This window comes from Hyperolius riggenbachi, chromosome 3 (assembly GCF_040937935.1).
Source record: "Hyperolius riggenbachi isolate aHypRig1 chromosome 3, aHypRig1.pri, whole genome shotgun sequence".
NCBI classification, from domain to species: Eukaryota; Metazoa; Chordata; class Amphibia; order Anura; family Hyperoliidae; genus Hyperolius; species Hyperolius riggenbachi.
Window position 1 is genome coordinate 123,974,642 of NC_090648.1, and position 23,175 is coordinate 123,997,816.

The window sequence follows — 23,175 nt, forward strand, 5'->3', positions numbered from 1 at the left end:
ATCAGGGATTTAAAAGATTTTACAATGGGCAAACACTGACTAAATCATTTATACATAATTATTGTAAAAATGAATCACTTTTTTTTATTACATTATTTCCACTGGAGTTCCTCTTTAACTATAAATGGCCAAAATGTGAAACTGTATTCACCTCCAGTCAGTCAATTTTCCCTTAACTGTACAGATTTACATTAGAACGTTTAGGAGACGAGTTTCCATAACCTCCTCCACACTGAGGCACATTCCTACAATTTTTGTATTCACATGCTATGTCAGATGAAATTTATAGAAAAGGAGGTACAGCTTATTGTTCACAATCTGAAATTTGAACTTAAAAATAAGCCAGTAAAAAGTCTTAATCTTATTATAGGAGTAATAGTATGTTACCACGACCAAACGCCTGGGCAGGCCATTGAGTTGTGTTCAGTAGTCACGGAGGCAGGATATCTGAAACTAGGTTTATGTACAGGGTTCCCCAACTCTACACAAGCAGTGTTTTCACTCCATGTCCCTAGCCAAGGCATAACAGGAGCCAATGACCCACAATAGTCTAGATGATCTTAGGCAGTAATACAGTAGAACAGTGCCATCAACAGGTCAGATGTATGAACGCCACTTCTTGAAAGAAATGTGTTTATTTGTACATTTCCCCAGTCCAGAGATAAACCCTGCATAAGGTTTTTCTACTGTAAGGCTACATACACAGTAGGACGTTACGTTTGATGCGACGTTAAGGTCGCACAATGCGGCCCTAGCGCAACGCATATACACTTTCACAGTGCGATGTTAAAGTCGCACGTTATAAAATGTATTCACTATGGGATGAAAACGGCGCATGCGGAACATTTAAAAAAAAGGGGAAAAACATTACCGAGCATGTGCAACACATGTAACGCAGCAGATTCATTGCTAAACGCACAGCATGCAGCACTTTTTAATAACGCTACACGTTACACACTAATGCAATGTGTGCACTGTGAATGTCGCACAGACTTTGCATTGCTGTGCGTTACTCTGCGTTAAAGTATTTTATAACGTGCGACTTTAACGTCGCACTGTGAAAGAGCCCTAAATTGTTACCTGACCTTGTGGGCTCAAACAGACTGGAGCCCTTGTGTCACCTGGACAGGAAGCAAGGTTAATCTCTCTAATGGGGACACAGATAGCAATAGGAACCTGGCAGTGGTTGCAAATCACAGGGGTCACCGTTTCTGTTTTTGTTTTTTTAGCGAAAGTCCAGTTCAGTCTTACAGAGTGACCCCAAAATAACACAAAACAGTTATGCAGAAAATAACAATTAATGTGCCCCCCAAATAACAGCTTAGCAGACGTTTGTGTTCCATGGTTCCTGCAATTAAAAGACATCATACTTACCTATAGGAGCAGGTCCATCTTGTCCCTCACTGCTCTCGCTCTGATATTCCCCCTGGGACTACATAAAGGCTAAGGGTGTATATATATATATATATTTAGGCGTTCCCTGCGTCTGGGGGTCCCATTCCTACTCTCTTGTGCCTTCATTTGTGAGTATCTTGCTATTCCTCTTCACCCCTTGTGTTCCTCTCTGGCGCATTTATTCTTGGTTTATTCCTTGTCATTTCCACAGGAGCATATTATTGTATTGCGGTTTTGCACATGAATATATATGTATACACATATATATTCATAAAATATTTTTTCACTGTTGCACGTGTCACTTTGCTTTGTACAACTTTGTTTGTGATATATACTACCTCATTGCAATTTTGCACTGTATGCTATTTTTTATATATACACATATATTTTTGGAACATTGAATCATTGTCGTTTTATATTGTCTGGCACAGGCGAGAGTAACTGTTATATTCATATCATTACTATATGCACTGTATATTATTTTGTATTGTATTATCAGTGCTGGTGTATTTATCTACCATTTGGGACCCCAGACCCATGGTTTTGTTTTTATATGTTTTTAATCTTGTGATGTTTCAATAAAGATATACCTTTTCACACATTTATATACTTTGGTATGGTGTGGTGCTTGTCAGGCTATTCTTTTTCTTTTGAGATTTTTGCCAATTTCTATAGCTTATAGCACACCCAGACCTTGTTATTTACTCAATATTATAGTGGTGCTTGTTTCCAAAAAATATATATGTCTATAGGAGCAGGTCCATCTTGTCCCTCACTGCTCTCGCTCTGATATTCCCCCTGGGACTACATGAAGGCTAAGGGTGTATATTAATAAACCACGGTCATGTCATTTTTATTGCTTCCCCCTAGAGAATAAGTACAGCACCCCCTAGGGGCTAAATAAACACAATGAGCCCCGCCAGTAAAGTGTAGACTTCAAGAGGAACTTCAGCCTAAACAAACATACTGTCATTAAGTTACATTAGTTATGCTAATTAAAATAGATAGGTAATATAATATCTTACCCACCTTGCTTTAAAAGAACAGGCAAATGTTTGTGATTTCATGGACTCAGCCATCTTTGGCATGGCAGAAGCCATCTTTTTGGTTGAAAGGAGGTGACAGGGAGCATGAGACACAGTTCCAACTGTCCTGTGTCCTGATCACCACTCCCAGCTGCGTGCGCTAGGCTTCAAATCTCAAATTCAAAATAAAAAAAACAAATTTGTGCCAGAACAGCAGAACGAGAACAACAACATCAGAAATCCCATCATGGTTTGCGCAGCATCAGGGGAAAAATGCCCGGGCAGTTTTCTTCTGTGCAGCTAAAAAAGAGGCTTGGGTAAGAAAAACAAAGTTCTGATGCTGTGCAACTGTTAAAGGAGAACTGTAGTGAGAGGTATATGGAGGCTGCCATATTTATTTCCATTTAAGCAATACCAGTTGCCTGGCTATCCTACTAATCCTCTGCCTCTAAAACTTTCAGCCATAGGCCCTGAACAAGCATGCAGCAGATCAGGTGTTTCTGACAAATTTGACAGATATGACAAGATTAGCTGCATGCTTGTTTCTGGTGTGATTCAGCCACTACTTCAGACAAATAGACCAGCAGAGCTGCCAGGGAACTGGTATTGCTTAAAAGAAAATAAATATGGCAGCCTCCATATACCTCTTACTACAGTTCTCCTTTAACCTGCTGAGCGGTCTGGACGAGCTCAGCTCGTCCAGTACCGCCGGAGCCTGCCGCTCAGGCCCTGCTGGGCCGATTTGGCTCAAATAAAAAGCAGCACACGCAGCCGGCACTTTGCCAGCCGCGTGTGCTGCCTGATCGCCGCTGCAGTGCGGCGATCCGCCGCCTGCAGCGGCGAAAGAGGGTCCCCCCAGCCGCCTGAGCCCAGCGTAGCCGGAACAAAAAGTTCCGGCCAGCGCTAAGGGCTGGATCGGAGTCGGCTGACGTCAGGACGTCGGCTGACGTCCATGACGTCACTCCGCTCGTCGCCATGGCGACGAGGTAAGCGAAACACGGAAGGCCGCTCATTGCGGCCTTCCGTGTTACTTCTGGCCGCCGGAGGCGATCAGAAGAACGCCTCCGGAGCGCCCTCTAGTGGGCTTTCATGCAGCCAACTTTCAGTTGGCTGCATGAAATAGTTTTTTTTTAATTAAAAAAAAACCCTCCCGCAGCCTCCCTGGCGATCTTAATAGAACGCCAGGCAGGTTAAAGAAACACCAAGCCCTTTCAGTGATGCTGAGTATATTTTTAGTCTGGAGGTTCATTTTAAGGTGCGTGCACACCTCTTGCCTTAGGACCCGATCTCCTTGGTCTACATCACTGTAGACAATGCGTTCTGTTGCTATGCAGGTGGATGGAGGGACGATGGAGCAGCGCTTTCATGACGCGATGGGCGGGGGAGTGGTGCAGACAATGCGATTGGCCGTCACAAGGTTGAGTTGATCCTCCAGGCAGATTGCTCGCCGTGTTTGGGGTCGGTGGCTGCTGTACACACACCTGATTATTGGCTGAGGCGGTCGTTATTGGCCCCCTTAAGGGTGTGTAGAGGCTCTTAGAGACAAAAACCAAGATCATAATCTCTATTTAAAGGACCAATATTGTGAAAATTGCAAAGTTTAAAATACATGTAAACACATACAAATAAGAAGTATGTTTCTTCCAGAGTAAAATGAGCCATAAATTATTTTTCTCCAATATTGCTGTGACATACAGTAAGTAGTAGAAATTTGACATTACTAAGAGGTTTTGGACTAGCCCATCTCCTCATGAGGGATTCTCAGGGTTTTGTTTAGTTTCAAAAGCACTTAGTGACTGGCAGTTGCTCTGTCCAACTGCCAAAAGAGTGTGCAGTGAGCAGAGAGGCTGGCCAGCATCACTGTATAAATAGTTTTTAGGGAATTTCTTTATAAAGAATAAAAGCCTTGCTAAGAATCCCCCATGAAGAGATGGACTAGTTCAAAACCTGTCGGTTCTGTCAAGTCTCTACTACCTACTGTAAGTGACAGCAACATAGGAGAAAAGTCATTTTTAGCCCATTTTACTCTGGCAGAAAAGTACTTCTTATTTGTTTATGTTTGCATGTCTTTTACATTTTACAATTCTACGTTAGTGGTCCTTTAAATTCCCACTCCCAGGGAAACAAGCACAAAGGGGGTAAGGCCAGATGTGAACTCTCTCATAGACAATCATTGCATAAGCTTTTTCAGGGCAATTTTGAAAATCGTCTGCGCTTAAAAAAAGGACAAAAACTTCCTTAGTGTGAACGAGCCCGAGTCACCCAGGAGTGTATAAAACTGAATTTTAACTGATTGTATAAAAAAGAACGCTCCCCATCTGGCTTTTGAAAATCTTTGCCACTTTGGCAGAGACCATGAAACGCGTTGCCTGTGCTTATTAAAAATGCATTATTTGTATATATATGAATTTGTCATTATTGAGGTAAGCCACCTCCCCCTTTTCTCTTTTATTTGTTTTTAACTCAGTTTTATACACTTCTGGGCGCCTCTTACCCCCTCTGTGCTCTGTGCTGATTGAGCCTGTCCGGAGAGAGATCTATTGGCCGCCATAACCCACAGGCTGATTCCCGATTGATTTCAGCATGAAATCTTTCCGGAATCGGAATAGTGATGCCGCTTTGTCACCTCGCCGCCCGGACATGTCCCCCAAATGTACATGTACATTGGGGGGACACGGCCTTCATGTAAGGACATTATGTGCAAGAAATCACACACACGGTGTGACATGACACACATGCACCACGTGCTGCAATACATAGGCAATCACATGAGCCACGAATGAGGAAGAAGAGTGCGGAGGCAGTGGTGGACAGGTAAAGTATTAATGCACGGCACTGGGGGGATACATGTACATTGGGGGGACACGGCCTTCATGTAAGGACATTATGTGCAAGCAATCACACACACGGTGTGACATGACACACATGCACCACGTGCTGCAATACATAGGCAATCACACGGGCCACGAATGAGGAAGAAGAGTGCGGAGCAGTGGCGTAGCGAAGGAGCTGTGGGCCCCGATGCAAGTTTTACAATGGGGCCCCCCTAGCACTCTATACATAACAACTGATACGGCACACCAAAACTTGCCAATGGCTACTACAGTGTCAGAGGTGAAAGAGGGGGATGGGGAACAGCTTGTTAATGATTACTGCTATCCATAGCACCTATAAAAGTGATTATTATAAGCACAGGACAAATAGAGTGCTAATACAGTAGTTGAGGGAGGGCCCTTCGGGGCCCCTCTGGCCCAAGGGCCCCGATGCGGTCGCTACCGCTGCACCCCCTATTGCTACGCCCCTGGTGCGGAGGCAGTGGTGGACAGGTAAAGTATTAATGCACGGCACTGGGGGGATACATGTACATTGGGGGGGACACGGCACGGGGTTTCCGTTGCATTTTTCATTTGCGATCTTTGCAAGCCGTTACCGCCGCACACCCAATCGAGCATGTCGGTCTGATGTTTTCCAGCATGTCCATTTAATACATAAAAAACAATTTTGGCCTGAAATTGGTTGAATTGTTGATTGGACATTCTCCTAGCGGCACCAATTTTTTTCTCACATTTGATAATAATTATCGAATCTTTATCAAATCTGATGGTCTGCAGATGTATGGCCACCTTTTGCCCTTGCATAGTCAAGCTGTATAAGTCAACTCTACTGTGTAATGTTAGGTAATTACTTTATTCACTGTATGTTGAAAAAAATCCTGCATATAATTGACCTCCACATTTCAGCACACCCACCAATTTTACGAAATTTGACACTAGTTAAAGGGAGGGTTCACGGAGAAATAAAAATACCAATCCACTTACCCGGGGCTTCCTCTAGTCCGTGGTAGGCAGGACGTGCCCTCGACGCCGCTTTCGGAGGCTCCCGGTCTTCTCCGGTGGCTCACCCGACCTGGCCAGGCCGGCTTCCAGGTCGGGCTCTTGTGCACTCCAACGTGCGTCTCACGCAGTCGGGCTGACGTCATCTGATGTCCTCCAGGCTGTACTGCGCAGGCGCAGTAGTTCTGCGCCTGCGCAGTACAGTCCGTAGGACGTCTGATGACAGCGCGACCGCGTGAGACGCACGTTGGAGCGCAAAGAGAAGCCCGACCAGGAAGCCGGCCTGGCCAGGTCGGGTGAGCCACCGGAGAAGACCGGGAGCCTCCGGAGCGGCGTCGAGGGCACGTCCTGCCTGCCACGGGCTGGAGGAAGCCCCAGGTAAGTGGGTTAGTATTTTTATGTTTTTAAACAACTCCGTGGATCTTCCCTTTAAACATAAGTAGTAAATCCATTTGGATGCCCTTTTGGGTAAGATGAATGTGCGCCACAGTAAGACCAAGGCAATTATTTTCTATCTTATTAAATCTGGGACATGGTGCTGCCAGCGACTGAGGAAATGAACTTCTAATGGCTTTTAAAGGACGTTATGTAAACAGTGCAGCTCATGAAGCAAGGCAGGGTTGTTGATCGTAAAACAGTTTTATCATGTAATATACTGAGATTCAGGCACCTTTACAACATCCTAACTTTATATAAATATGAATGTTCTGATCTTTAAAGAAAAGCTCTAGGACTGGCAGATCTGGTTTTGGTCAAGATGAGTCAAAAGCTAATTATACACAAACCAATGCCTTCCATCTATAAGCAACAAAGACCTCCTGTATTAAAGGGAACCTGAAATACCTTTAAAAAAAAAGTTTTACTTACCTGGGGCTTCTACCAGCCCCCTGCAGCTGTCCTGTGGCTGTGCCATCACTCAAAGATCCTCCGGTCCCCCACCGCAGCTAAGTTTCATTCCCGCAGACTTGCAAGGCGACGGCCACTGCGCCTGCGCAGCTCTGGCTGCGGGTATCCTTGTTTATGCTCCCATCTCTGGGAGTGTCCTGCACAGGCGCAGTACGACAAAATCTCTACTGTTACTGCGCAGGACGCTTCTGGCAATGGGAGCGCAAATGAGGACGTGCGGTCAGGGCCCCGCAGGCGCAGTGGCCATCGACTGGCAGAAGTGAAACTGAGCCACGGCGGGGGACCGGATGATCGGTTTGTTTCTGGTGCGGGCACAAGATGGCTGCAGGGGGCTGGTAGAAGCCCCAGGTAATTGAAACTCTTTTTTTTTTTTAAAGGTATTTCAGGTTCCATTGAAAGCCCTATTAAACCCAAAATAGACCAAGGCACATTCTGATAGCATTCATGTTGATTAGTGTAAATCATAAGTATTTTGTATGTGGTCCGGTGTTAGTCATGGAGAGAATCCGCAGATATAACAATAAAAGTTGTTTAAAGTGTACCTGAGATGGGGGGGGAAATGAAAAATGTATACAGAGCTGGGGCTTCCTCCAGCCCCTTCCGGCATGACCACTCTCTCGCTGCCATCCTCCAATGCTTGAAGCCTCCACAACTGGCCCTGGTAAGTCATCCATTCAGGGTCAGTTGGTACAGGCTGTATGCGATCCCCCGTCATGCTCCCGTGGCGCGTGCGTGGCTGGGCTGCGCATGCTCAATATGCCTCGGATCGGAGGACTTTCCGGGACAATTTGCGGAGGCAACAGGCAGAGGAGGATGGCTTCCCTCAGCCAATCAATGAGGAGCAAGAATGTGGGAGGAGAGATAACAAGCTTCCTTCTAGTCGGCCATGTACCAAATAGAGCCAGGCTGACTGAAATAAGATGTATTACAGCAGAAACATTTACGATTAGATTGGAATGCTTGCAATGCAGGGTCAGGTTGCAGGCTGCATAATAAACACAGAGCAGAGGGTAAATGGAATCTGATTTCGTGGCTGACAATCCCGTTTAAAGTTTCTTCTTCAGGCATTATACAGAACAGAATCAGAACTGTAAGTCTATTGAATGGGGCTGAATCACACCAAAAATGCAGCATGGCAGTGTGACTGCTCAGAGCATTAAAGCATTTAGCATCAGCTAAAGAAGATGCCGCAAGGCCGTCCTGCAGACGCCCGTGTGGACCAGCCCTGAAGTGTAAGTGGGCTTCAGGACCCATTCAGAGTTATGAACTGCCTACTTTTTTCCCCAATATGTTTATTCCTGATTGTTTTAGAGGACATTATGCCCACAATCCCTGGCAGACATACATGCTCTAGCCGAGTGACAGGCCTCTGGAGGAGGAAAATGGAGAGGCAGGGGGCTCTCTTACGGCTGTGGGTAAATACAATAGCAATCTGTTGGAAAAATCCAACTTCTTGCCATTTGCCTGTGATTTGTCAGTGGCAGAGATTGGGGGATGTATGTGTGATCATCAAACTAACACACAATCACATTTCAAGCAACAAAAGTCTAATGTCCATATTGACCTGTAGTGTACAAGATTAAAGGATACCTTAGTGCTGGCAAACAATTAAAAATGGGATCAGCAGGCATTTGTACCGTGCTGTCCTCAAGGCCACCACTTACCCCCGTTCTCCTCCACCTCCCTCCGCTATGTACTAATAGCCCCCATGAAGCTACTTCCGGGTTGGTGATCAGTGGGCAGGCACTGCCCAGCAACCCGCATCCTTGATCCAGCACCCGCGGCCAGGTGCGCTCTGCTCACGTGCACTACAAGGTTGCAACATCATGCACAGAGCACTCCCAGGCGTGGATGCGCGATCAAGGACTCGCTTAGCCAGGCAGCGTCTGCACACTGATCACCTGGGAGTAGCTTTGGGGGGGCTTTTAAAACATAGCAGAGGGGGATGGAGGAGAACGGCACTAAGGTATCCTTTTATATTTTTATGTAAGTATTTATATAACACTAAGATATTACACAGCACTGTACAGAGTACATTGTCTTGTCACTAACTGTCCCTCATACATACCTCCCAACTTTTTGAGATGAGAAAGAGGGACACTTAAACCACACCCCTGCCACACCCCTGATCCCGCCCCGTCACACCCCTAGTCACGCATTCCGTAAACATTTCATAAGAAAAATATGTTGTTTTATAAATTAATCCACACTGGTCCTTTCTATCCTGGTTCATTTTCCTTCATATTCAAATTTTAAAATTAGTAATATATCAATTTAAAGGATGGGAATAAAGTTTAGAGTCAATCAAACATAATTTTTAGTCGAGAAATATATATATTTACATAGAAAGAGAAACAAAGTCCTGAAAGAGAGACAAATGAGGAGGGACAGAGCTCCCAAAGAGGGACAGTTGGGAGCTACACCTCATATGTCTATGTATGTATCATGTAGTGCATGTATCATAGTCTAGGGCCAATTTTAGGGGAAGCCAATTAACTTATCTGTATGTTTTTAAGATGTGGGAGGAAACTGGAGTGTCCAGAGGAAACCCGCACAGACACAGGGAGAACATACAAACTCCTTGCAGATGTTGACCTGGCTGGGATTCAAACCAGGGACCCAGCGCTGCAAGGCAAGGGCACTAACCTCTATGCCACCATGCTGCCTTTAACTTGATATTGCCTTTGCAGTGCTGCTGTACTATCTTAAAGCACACATCCATAAGTATACTTTCCTTTCTGTTTATACTTTCATGTGGCCTCACTGCACAGATGGCTGAGATCACTCCTGTCCTCCTTCTCCCAGCCAATCCAGAGATCCTGTATTCCATCTCCCACAGAGATATTACGTTACTTCAGAGTTTACTGGAAATGTAATAGATTGCCATCTTTTTAAAAACTGTACATTCAGCAGGCTTGGCGTGCATATGGAACATTAGGCCAGAATGGCATCAGTTAACATATGCTGTGAACATTCCCTTGGGACTGTGATGGTGAATGCAAGAAGTGTAGGAATTTCACTTCACAGCAGAATTTTTATCTATATGCATCGGAGGGAAAAATATGTATGTGTTAGCTCTTCCTTATTCCCAGTGGTCATGCCCTAATATGATCATTCTCTATACCAGGGCTTCCCAACCAGGGGTGTAACTACAATTCATGGTCATGGCTCCCCCCCAGCTGAACTTTGATGCCCCCCCCCATGTTCACACCCCTTCCTTTGCCCAATGTTTACACCCCTTTCCTTAACCTCCTTAGCGGTATACCCGACACTGTGTCAGGCATACCACTCGCTGGCCTCAGGAGTCCCCCAGTGTAAATGTAACAAATCCCATGCCTGTAAAAGCTTTATCTAGCACTAGGCTAGCTAGTACAGGTTGCCGGCATCCCCCGATCACTGCTGATCCCCCTGCTAATACATTACCCAGCCTGGATCCAGCGATCGCGCAGCCTCCCCGCACAGCTCCGGTCTCTCTATGAGGGAGGATCGGGTTTGCGCATGACCTCATTTTCAATCCTCCCCATAGTGAAGACCGGAGCTGTGCGGGGAGGCTGCGCCGATCGCTGGATCCAGGCTGGGTAATGTATTAGCAGGGGGATCGGGGGGGATCAGCAGTGATCGGGGGATGCCAGCAACCTGTACTAGCTAGCCTAGTGCTAGCTAAAGCTTTTACAGGCATGGGATTTGTTACAATTATACTGGGGGACTCTAGGCTGCAGAACCTCCTGAGTAGCGTAACGCTCAGGAGGTTAAACAATGTTAACACCCCTTCCCTTGCCTCCCCTTAGTGCCCTTCACAACCTGGGACCCGTCTTAACCTCCTGGGCGTTTCAATTCTCCCCTAATTTCTGCCCAAAAAAAGTCTATGGAATTTTCCATTCGGCCCCCTCTTAGAGCAGCACACAACGCACATGCGGGTAGGTGTTGCTTTGCGCTCAGTGGGTGGCACATGCTCTACAAAATGACGTCCTGTTAGTCGCACTGGATTTACGACATAGGAGGCACGACGTCCTGGTCTATTCGCCTCAGTTTGTGGTTGCTGATGTTGTAAGCATATTTCCTCACAAACCTTCAAAATGTAGTCAAAGTGAGGAAGAGGCCTGTCATTTTGTTTCTTGTAGAGGACATAAGAATTCCAAAGACACTGCTCCACCAGATGTCTAAAGATTTTCTTGTAATATTTGCGCTGCTGTTTGCGCACAACGGGGTAGAATGTTATGCACTGGTCAGCACGGTCCACCCCACCCATTGTCTGATTATAATCCAGAATGACCTGGGGTTTCAGGATTGTCTTCCCAGCACGATTCTTGGCTGCAGCAGTGTCAGTGTTATGGACTGTTGACAAAACGGAAACATCTTTCTTGTCCTTCCAGCGGAGGGCCATCAGTTTACCCTTCTGCCATGCCACAATTTCCCCTGGCTTCAGCTTCTGAGCAGAAAAGGCTGATGGCAGATTGCGACGGTTAGGCCGGACAGTGCCATATGAATCAGTCTTGTGTCTGATGAGGTATTCATATAGTTCAGGGGAGGTATAGTAATTATCTGTGGTCAGGCAATATCCCTGACCAAGAAGCGGTGAAATGAGGGAGAGGACAGAGGCGGATGCAAGGCCAAACTGGCTGTAGCTGGGGTCAAATTGTGTGCCTTTGCCAGTGTATATAATGGCATTCCAAATATATCCGGAATTAGATTCGCACAATAGGAACGATTTTATCCCAAATCTGGCACGCTTGGAAGAGATATACTGTTTCCAGGCAAGTCTCCCTTTATACGCCATTAGGCTTTCATCCACGCTAACATCTTTTTCTGGAACATACACGGACTGAAATTTGCGTATGACCATTTGAAATAGGTCGTAGATCTTCCACAGTTTGGGGGCAGGATGGGTGGCCTCATCAAAGGTCTCATTATTCATGAAATGCAGGTTTTTCATGATGAGGCTAAATCTGTTTTCTGACATGACAGTCCCAAAAAAAGGTGTAGCAATCAGTCGGTTGGTGCTCCAATATGATGTCTGGCGGGGTTTCCCCACAACCCCCTGGAGGATGAGGATGGCCAGGAATAGCCATATCTCATCCTGGGTGACTGGTTCCCACCTTTTTCCCCTAGCAAACCTCCTGAATGGACCAGGCTGCTGTTCCGCATAGCGGTTGGTCTCCTCCACTATAATTTGGATTATGGCCTCGTCCAAAAAAAGTTTCAAATAGGCCAGGGGGTTAGGATCACAGGGAACTTTTTGGCCGGGTTCGCCTGTAAATGGGAATCGTGGGGGGGCAGGATTATTCTGGGTAGTGTCTTTAGCGATCCATGTGCGGATGCTCTCGACCTCTTCGGTGAAGTCATCGCTGTCAGACTCTGAGTCAGACGATGACATGTTCGCCACATAGCTGTCACTTGAGTCTGAGAAAAACATCTGCTCATCCTCGCTGTCCTCAAACTCCTGCATCAGGGTTCGCGGGGAGAGGCGTCTACGGGAGCTGGAAGCCATAGCAGGGCAGGTGGCAGAAAAAACGTGGTCGTTATTCGGAGCAAGGGTCAAATCCAGGCAGCAATCAAAGCGTCGTCGTTATCCAAAAGCAAGGGTCAAATCCAGGCGGCAATCAAATCAAAGCGTCGTCGTTATCCAAAAGCAAGGGTCAAATCCAGGCGGCAATCAATAGAATAGTCGATAGTCCAAAGCAGAAAATCAGCAGAAATATATCAGTGCAAGTGTCAGCAATCTCAAATAGCAAATGGTGTTTTTTTTTTTTTTCTTTTGTCTTTATGTTTCAAATTTGTTTCTTTTTACTGTGTATTGGATTGGATACAGGTGCATTCAATCCAATACAAATTCAAATTCAAATTTACCGCCGCGCCCCCTAGCGTCGACCTCACAACGTCATTACGTGGACGCGGAAGGAGACGCGAAAGGAGGCGGAAGAACACGCGAAAGGAGGCGGAAGGACCGGAGGACGGGATCGGAAGGCCCAGAGGACGGAATCGGGGTCGGAAGGCCACGATGACGGGATCGGAAGGCCATGAGGATGGGATCGGAGGCCCAGAGGCGGGATCGGAAGGCCCAGAGGCGGAATCGGAAGGCCCGGGACGATCGCGGAAGGAGACGCGACGAAGGTGACACCATGGAGAGACCGGAGGGGACCAGAGGACGGGCTCAGGAGGACCGGAGACCTTCCGGAGGACGATCACAGCAATTCCTGTACCCGGCGCACTCGGCAACACATGGTACAGTCTGGGGAACTTTTTTTTTTCTTACCCCGACACTGTATCGGGATTATCTAAATGGGCATCTTTTTTCACCCCGATACAGTGTCGGGATTATCTGCCAGAGGGTTAAAAGAGTTATAAAACAAGTGTGGCTGTCATTGTCTTCACACCCTTAACAAGTGTAGCCATAAAAACACCTGATCCAAAGGATAGACCCCTTTACCTGAGGGAGGGAAGGTTAGTAGTTGGGGCCCCTCACAGCTCTGAGCCCCCATGCGATCACAGGGGCTGCTCCCCTCTAGGTAAGCCCCTGCTCCCAACCCTGTCCTTAAGTACCACCAACAGTGCATCCTATATAGAGATGGAACTACTTTTGCCCTGTAGATCTAGAGTAGCGATGAGCGCATAATGCCAATTTCATTTCACCACGATGGTGGTCTAGAATACCTGTCATGAAGGTAAAAAAAAACAGCAGGAGAGAATCGGGAACCTTTTATGGTGTAGGTATCAAGTAATACGGAAAGAACATATTACAGATGAGTACTCACAAAACTGGTTGCAAAAAGGCAACTATGGGTTCCAGTGTGAAGGTGGTGGATCCAACCACCAAGGGAGGGGTTGACCTGTTTCGGTGTCGTTAGGTCACGCTCCAAAAATTAGGACAGTAGATGGGAAAATGTAAAAACAAATGATTGCCCGAGCTAAAATCCAAACCCCCATGGCGGTTTGGAGGTGTGACACTGGGAAGGAGGAGCCCCACGGCCCAAAGGATGTATACAATGATTAAAAACAAGGCAAAAAAAATAAAGGCAAGAAAAAAACTTACTTCAAGACAAAGACTAATATAATAGACAAAAATAATGTATTCATATTGGAGAACGCATTTCACAGGCATCCTCTCGCTTCTTCAGGTCCATAAAACAGTGTCTCAAGGTAAACTAGAATTGGCTTGAAGCACGCATCTTTTTCTTATGTTTTAAACTATTTTTACTCATTTAACACATCCTTCAGGGCGCCTTTCTTCACAGTGTCATTTCACCATAGCATTAATGACAGTTTCACAATTTCAGAGGGGAATCATTATGACAGCATATGCACAGGTGAAAAGACATTTTGCGTAAAAATCAGAGGACATGAAAAACACTTTTTCACCCAATGCACTGACGTCAATTGGCTCAAAAAGCACAATTTCACAAAGCTATAGTTTGGGGAAAATCAGTAGCTTATAAAAATACAGTATTTATATTCCACCAACATCTTTCAAATCGATGTACATAGCACAAAACATATAATGGTGGAGTTGATGTGTAGTTTATTTATTTATTGTATTTATAAAGCACCAACATATTACGCACCGCTGTACATTAGTTAAGGTTACAGACAATATTAAGGGGTGACATACAGCAATAAGAATACAGGAATACATGCAAACCACATCACGCAGCACAGTATGAGTACAAGGTAATGCTTAGTCAGTCACTGGAGGGGAGCATGGAGATTAGGCAAGCTGAGTTCACTGAAGAGTTCACTCAGATCCATATGATGGGTGTGCAGTAATGGAGGTGCGTGAACAGGTAGGAGACATAAGGTAGAGTGACCAGATTTTTGTGGGTCCAACCTGGGACGGGGAGGGGGGCGTGGGGGGAGGGGGGCGGCGCGCGTAGCGCGCCACGGCGAAAAGTGGGGAGGACTGAGGAGCGACGAAGACTGGGGGGGGGGCTGCGCCGCGGCGAAAAATGGGCGTGGCCATGACATTGTATGGGCGGAGCTAACGTAATGATGTAACAGCGAGGCATAAGAAAGCAGTGTTTACGCCATGATGTGGACAAACGAGACTTTGCATCATGGGTGTGCAGAAACTGTTTGATGCTAATAGTATACCGTAACCACAAAGCAGCAAACATAGCCATCTATGACCATTACATAATAAATGCAGTAACGGTTACCCCGGACACCAGAAAATAAACGCAATAGGCAACATGTCAGCACAAAATAACCGCAATGCGGGCAACATGTCAGTATAAAATAAATGCAATGCGGGCAAACATGTCAGTACAAAGTAAACGCAATGCGGGCAAACATGTCAGTACAAAATAAACGCAATGCGGGCAAACGTCAGTACAAAATAAACGCAATGCGGGCAAACATGTCAGTACAAAATAAACGCAATGCGGGCAAACATGTCAATAAAAATAAACGCAATGCGGGCAAACATGTCAGTACAAAATAAACGCAATGCGGACAACATGTCAGTACAAAAGAAACGCAATGCGGGCAAACATTTCACCAGAAAAGAAACGCAATGCGGGCAAACATTTCACCAGAAAAGAAACGCAATGCGGGCAAACATTTCACCAGAAAAGAAACGCACTGCGGGCAAACATTTCGCCGGAAAAGAAACGCACTGCGGGCAAACATTTCACCGGAAAAGAAACAATGCGGGCAAACATTTCACCAGAAAAGAAACGCACTGCGGGCAAACATTTCACCAGAAAAGAAACGCACTGCGGGCAAACATTTCGCCGGAAAAGAAACGCACTGCGGGCAAACATTTCACCGGAAAAGAAACAATGCGGGCAAACATTTCACCAGAAAATAAACGCACTGCGGGTAGAGTTGGGCCGAACCTCCGATTTTCGGTTCGCGAACCGGGTTCGCGAACTTTCGCGAAAGGTTCGGTTCGCGTTAAAGTTCGCGAACCGCAATAGACTTCAATGGGGATGCGAACTTTGAAAAAAAAAAATAATTATGCTGGCCACAAAAGTGATGGAAAAGATGTTTCAAGGGGTCTAACACCTGGAGGGGGGGATGGCGGAGTGGGATACATGCCAAAAGTCCCCGGGAAAAATCTTGATTTGACGCAAAGCAGCGTTTTAAGGGCAGAAATCACATTGAATGCTAAATGACAGGCCTAAAGTGCTTTCAAACATCTTGCATGTGTATACATCAATCAGGTAGTGTAATTAAGGTACTGCTTCACACTGACACACCAAACTCATCGTGTAACGCACCGCAAACAGCTGTTTGTGTAGTGACGGCCGTGCTTTACTGGTGCGCACCATGGCGAGAGTGCAGGTTTTGGTGGCTTTACAGCCCATATGGTCACCTGGCTGATGTAGCTGAATGACAGAACAGTGACTGTCCATAATGTTGCCGCGTAACTCAGACATATGAGCTGGTGAAAATTCATCTGGCTGTAACAACAATGGCTGTGCATCAGTGATTTCACAACTAAATAATTCTTGCGAAGTGTCAAATGCAGCGGAAGTGGTGCTAGTAGTAGCACTGGTGGCTGAGCAAGATGAGGTGTTCTGTGTCGCTAAATACTCAACCACGTCCTGACAATCTTGGGAGGTGATGGGACGTGCCTTCTTCCGAGCACTGTACTGTGGGCCAGGTCCACACGAAATTACATTTACACGACCTCGCGCAGACCTGCCGGGTGGCCTTCCTCTGGCTCTGCCACTACCTCTTCCTCTACCTGTTTTGTCCATATCGGGTATGCACGGAGTGATATATCACACTGCGTGCACTCACGTAGGTAGGTGGGTTCACTTAACTGCACAGGTATGCGCACTGATGCGGTGGGTTCACTGAACAGAACAGGTATACAGTGGGGGTTCACAGAACAGGTATGCAGTGGCGGGTCCACTGAACAGAACAGGTATGCAGTGGCGGGTTCACTAAACAGAACAGGTATACAGTGGCGGTTCACTAAACAGAACAGGTATGCAGTGGCGGGTCCACTGAACAGAACAGGTATGCAGTGGCGGGTTCACTAAACAGAACAGGTATGCAGTGGCGGGTCCACTGAACAGAACAGGTATGCAGTGGCGGGTTCACTAAACAGAACAGGTATACAGTGGCGGTTCACTAAACAGAACAGGTATGCAGTGGCGGGTCCACTGAACAGAACAGGTATGCAGTGGCGGGTTCACTTAACTGCACAGGTATGCGCACTGATGCGGTGGGTTCACTGAACAGAACAGGTATGCAGTGGCGGGTTCACTAAACAGAACAGGTATGCAGTGGCGGGTCCACTGAACAGAACAGGTATGCAGTGGCGGGTTCACTAAACAGAACAGGTATGCAGTGGCGGGTCCACTGAACAGAACAGGTATGCAGTGGCGGGTCCACTTAACTGCACAGGTATGCGCACTGATGCGGTGGGTTCACTGAACAGAACAGGTATGCAGTGGCGGGTTCACTAAACAGAACAGGTATACAGTGGCGGTTCACTAAACAGAACAGGTATGCAGTGGCGGGTCCACTGAACAGAACAGGTATGCAGTGGCGGGTTCACTTAACTGCACAGGTATGCGCACTGATGCGGTGGGTTCACTGAACAGAACAGGTATGCAGTGGCGGGTTCACTAAACAGAACAGGTATGCAGTGGCGGGTCCACTGAACAGAACAGGTATGCAGTGGCGGGTTCACTTAACTGCACAGGTATGCGCACTGATGCGGTGGGTCCACTGAACAGAACAGGTATGCAGTGGCGGGTTCACTAAACAGAACAGGTATACAGTGGCGGTTCACTAAACAGAACAGGTATGCAGTGGCGGGTCCACTGAACAGAACAGGTATGCAGTGGTGGGTTCACAGCACAGGTATGCAGTGGTGGGTTCACAGCACAGGTATGCAGTGGTGGGTTCACAGCACAGGTATGCAGTGGTGGGTTCAATGAACAGGTATACAGTGGCGGGTCCACTGAACAGAACAGGTATGCAGTGGTGGGTTCACAGCACAGGTATGCAGTGGTGGGTTCACAGCACAGGTATGCAGTGGTGGGTTCACAGAACAGGTATGCAGCCAGACAGGAACAAGCTAAGCCTAACTAATCTTTCCCTGAGAGACAGTCTGCAGCAGCTCGCCCTACTCTGACTAATGCAGGCACACGAGTGGCCGTAATGGCCGCCGCTGCCTGCCTTATATAAGGGGGGGTGGGGCTCCAGGGGCTAGTGTAGCCTAATTGGCTACACTGGGCCTGCTGACTGTGATGTAGAGGGTCAAAGTTGACCCTCCATGTGCATTATGGGGCGAACCGAACTTCCGCAAAGGTTCGCCTGCGGGACGCGAACGCGAACCACTGAAGTTCGCATGGAACCGTTTGCAGGCGAACCGTTCGGCCCAACTCTAACTGCGGGCAAACATTTCACCAGAAAAGAAACAATGCGGGCAAACATTTAACCGGAAAAGAAACAATGCGGGCAAACATTTCACCTGTAAAAGAAACAATGCGGGCAAACCTTTCACCTGGAAAAGAAAGCATTGATTTACTCACCTGGCAGAAGTCTCCGGCCTCTGGCGCGCTGCTCCCGGGACCACCTTCCTCCTGAAGTCTCCCGCGCTGACAGCCTGGCAGAGCAGGGCTACGGCAAGATGGCGCCCGAAGCCCTGTACTAGAGACACAAATAGGTCTCCAGTACAGGGCTTCGGCAGCCATCTTGCCGTAGCCCTGCTCGCCTGCCGGTGTCGGAAACAGACACCGGAAGAGGAGGCTGGATCGGGGCTGCAAGCAATGAACTGGCACGGTGTCTATAGACGCCGCTGCCAGTTCATTGAGGAGAGAGTGGCCAGAGTCCCGAGGCCGGGACGTCCCGCTGCTGAAAGCGGGACGTTTCCCGGGACCTCATTAAGCCTGGGACAGCGGACCCCGAATCCGGGACGCGTCCCGGGCAATCCGGGACGTCTGGTCACTCTACATAAGGAGGAGGACCCTGCCTGAAGGCTTACAACCTAGAGGAAATAGTTTGAAATAAATATAATGCAAGTTTTATTGAAAATTATTTTGGCAGTATTTCAAGATCATAGTCTAGAGTCCCCTGTTTGATCTCCACCAAGAACACCATCTGCATGGAGCTTACTATGTCCTCTCTGTGTTTGTGTCAGTTTCCTCACGCATCATAAATTCACTCCTAAAATTGTCCCTAAGCTGTGGCAGGTTGCACTCTTGGCCTCGTCTGCACATGTATTTTCCAATTTTTGGGACAATGTCCAAGCACCTGTCACTTGAGAGAGAGGTGTCATGGGAAATGTTGCCAAAACTATCAAACCTTGCCCCCCCCCCCCCCCACACACACACACACACACACTTACACACACACGCACACACACCTTTCACCACTTTTTTTTTTCCATAACTGCACACCAGATTGGCAGTATGCCTGTGGCTCTAACCAAGGGGCAAATGTAGCTAGTTATGAAAGGCAAGGGAAGTAAGGGAGAAGAGCGGTGATGGGCAGATATTTTCCGTTTTTTCACTATTCGGCTTCGGTATTCAACGCCGTGATCGATTCTGGATCATGGAAATCGGCCACGGAAATTCTATGATTACAAATATTCAGAATGCAATCACGGTCGTGATCGCAGGGATCATGGTAAAAATGAATTTGTGATTATCTCCCGCCGACTTTAGCAGTTAATAGCAAAGCCTCCTTATATGGTAGGAACACCAAATTTGCCAGATATGTTAAGAAGTACAGTGGGAACAAAAAGACCTTATAGTTTTTGAGAAAATCGGTTTTAAAATTTCAAAGGAAAAAAGTATACATTTAAATGCGGTAAATGGCAGTTCTTAGTGAAACAATTCCCGCTGACTTTAGCAGTTAATAGCAAAGGCCCCTTACATCTTAGCATCACCAAATTTGCAGGATATTTTAAAAGATAGTGGCAAACAATATATATATATTTTTTTAAATTTACATTTTTTTGTGTGTGCTCATAGTGGGAAATAAAAAAAAAATGACGTGGGGTCCCCCCTCCCGAGCCTCTTAAAACCCCTTGTCCCCCATGCAGGCTGGGATAGCCAGAATGCGAAGCCCCAGCTGACAGTAGCTTCGCACCCTGAGCCTATACCAGTCTGCATGGTCCATGGTATGGGGGGGCTCCGGGGGGGAGGGGCGGCCAAGCCTTCCCCCCCGGAGCCCTTGTCCAATCCATGGACAAGAGGCTCTTTATTATTATTATTATTTTTGATTTATATAGCACCAGCATCTTCCGTGGCGCTGCCGCTGTACAATAGCATACAAGGTATAACAATACAGAGTATACAATACAACACTTGATACAAGACAAGAGGGTATAACAGCTGATACAGTGAACAAATTAACTACATGTTTTTACAAAAGGTGGGGGGTATGTACACCCATTGCACAGCATTGTGAGACAAAGGGGAAGAGAGCCCTGGCCAAAAGGCCTTACAGTCTAAACATTTGAGGTATGGGTCAGTAGGTAAAGGGAAGCTGTGTATGGCGTGGTAGAAATGGTGGGCAGGGTTAGCAGGCAGGGTCCTAGGTAGGAGAGTATGCTTGCCTGAAGAAGTAAGTTTTCAGATTGTGCCTAAAATTATTAAGTGTGGGTGAGTGGCGGATGTGTTGAGAGTGTTCCAGAGAAGGGGAGAGGGTCGAGAGAAGTCTTGCAAGCGGGAGTGGGAAGAGGTGATGAAGGAAGAAGACAGAAGGGTATCATTAGCAGAGCGGAGATTGCGTGTAGGATGGTATCTGGAAATAAGTTGATTTATATAGGAAGGAGCTATGTTGTGCAGAGCTTTGTAGGCGAGAGTAAGAATTTCCCCACCTCCGGTGCCCCAGGAGGAGGTGGGGGTGAAGACTCCCTGGGGGGGGGGGGGGTGTTCATGGTGGCATCTGGGAGTCCCCTTTAAGAAGGGGACCCCAGATGCCCGCCCCCTTTCCCAGGAGAAATGAGTATAGGTGTACCCCTTACCCATTTCCATAAAGGGTTAAGTGAAATAAAAACACAACAGCGAAAAAAGTATTTTTTTATTCTTAATTAACCAGAAATACTTACCTGTACCTTTAAAGAGACTCTGTAACATTCAAAAGATCCCCTGGGGGGTACTCACCTCGGGTGGGGGAAGCCTCCGGATCCTAATGAGGCTTCCCACGCCGTCCTCTGTCCCACGGGGGTCTCTCCGCAGCCCTCCGAACAGCCGGCGACTGTGCCGACTGTCATTTCAATATTTACCTTTGCTGGCTCCAGCGGGGGCGCTGTGGCGGCTTTCCATTCCGAACTACACGGAAATACCCGATCTCATTCAGGTCCGCTCTACTGCGCAGGCGCAGGAAACTTGCGCCTGCGCAGTAGAGCGGACCCGACGGCGATCGGGTATTTCCGTGTAGTTCGGAGCCGACAGCCGTCAGAGCGCCTGCGCAGGAGCCAGGAAGGTAAATATTGACGTCACCGCTGCCCGGACTCCACGGAGGGCTGCAGCGAGACCCCTGACGGATGGAGGACGGCGTGGGAAGCCTCATTAGGATCCGGAGGCTTCCCCCACCCGAGGTGAGTACCCCCCAGGGGATCTTTTTATGTTACAGTTCCTCTTTAAAAAAATGTTCCCATGCCAATATCCTCCGAAAAGGTCCCACGCCAATATCCTCTATCTTGCGATCTTCACCTTGATTGAAGATCTCTGCCGACCCGCCGCCACACACATCTGAGCTTTCAGCCAATATTTCTCATGCTGAGACAATGCACTTTCTATAGTTAAAGAGACTCTGAAGCGAGAATAAATCTCGCTTCAGAGCTCATAAATAGCAGGGGCACGTGTGCCCCTGCTAAAACGCCGCTATCCCGCGGCTAAACGGGGGTCCCTTCACCCCCAACCCACCCCCCGCAAAAGAGTGTCGTAGAAAGGTCGCAGATTTATTGCTTCCTGGAGGCAGGGCTAACGGCTGCAGCCCTGCCTCCAGTCGCGTCTGTCAGCGGCGCATCGCCGCCTCTCCCCCGCCCCTCTCAGTGAAGGAAGACTGAGAGGGGCGGGGGAGAGGCGGAGATACGCGCTGACAGACGCGCGTGGGGCAGGGCTGCGGCGGTTAGCCCTGCCCCAACCAGGAAGCGCTCCCCCGCTGCACCGAGGGGGATTTAGGGGTGAAGGGACCCCCGTTAAGCCGCGCTATAGCGGCGTTTTAGCAGGGGCACACGTGCCCCTGCTATTTATGAGGTCTGAAGCGAGATTTATTCTCGCTTCAGACTCTCTTTAAGGGAGGGCAATGCATACACAATCAGGCAGAGGAGAGTAAGGGAGGAAATGACATCAGGATTGGCTTCAAAATAGCCACAGTTAAAATGGGAATTGCTAAGAAGGATTTTCTATTTTATTACTGTAGAAAAATCATTAAAATCAAAATGTGGACAGTGCAATACATAGGTTATGTAAGTAGAGCAAGTATTTATCTACTTATATATGTGGCTTTTTTTCTGAGATGGTATGGCTGGCAGCTCCTCTTTAAGGTACTCACGATATAATCAAATAGTTTGATGTTCCCGTTTTTTTCAATCAAAATGATCAAAAAGAGAAGAAATTCAAAAATAAAAATTTTTTTGATCGATAAAGAACGACCAATTGTTCAATTTTTTTGATAAAAATATGATTGGATGTGATTGGATAGGTTGATTGCTTTGAAAATTGAACAGTGTATCTGGTAGGTTTGATAAAATAATCTAATAGATCAAAATCTTATTTAAATAAAAATTGAATTGTGTATGGTCACCTAACAACTGATGTCTGCAAGCAGCTTTATGGAGGGGTTTTTTAGGTAGCTAGAGAGCTGAATGCCAGGCTACCTTATATTACACATGTCGAAGCCTCCAAAAGCAGCTCTGCGTGCCACTGTGTTGTGGCTGCTGTGCTATAGCCTTGCATGAACCACACACGGCAGGTGAGTGAGGAGACCCAATGGATTTCCTCTGACCTGAATCTTATGTTTTAGTTTTTTAATAGGTTGCTTGCAGAGGGGGACTAGAAACTGCACAGTTTAAAACATGCATTACCCATCCCCCTCCCCTTATG

At 47.1% G+C, this 23,175-nt stretch overlaps 1 protein-coding gene across 1 annotated transcript; it reads right to left on the bottom strand.

Annotated features, from left to right (window-relative positions):
- Positions 1-1,321: 1,321 nt before the first annotated feature.
- Positions 1,322-12,647, bottom strand: LOC137562217 (piggyBac transposable element-derived protein 4-like). Its single transcript, XM_068273550.1, has 2 exons — positions 11,229-12,647; positions 1,322-1,348 (listed from the first exon to the last, which is right to left on the bottom strand). The coding sequence occupies exons 1-2, from the start codon at positions 12,645-12,647 to the stop codon at positions 1,322-1,324; spliced, it is 1,446 nt and encodes a 481-aa protein (XP_068129651.1).
- Between the last annotated feature and the right edge of the window lie 10,528 nt (positions 12,648-23,175).

Bases quoted from the DNA above. Each gene is read 5' to 3' on its own strand.
- LOC137562217 (XM_068273550.1), bottom strand. From the start codon at position 12,647: ATGGCTTCCAGCTCCCGTAGACGCCTCTCCCCGCGAACCCTGATGCAG. The intron at 1,349-11,228 runs GTTTGTGAGGAA...TTTTAATTGCAG, and splicing joins ACTTTGACTACATTTTGAAG to GAACCATGGAACACAAACGT.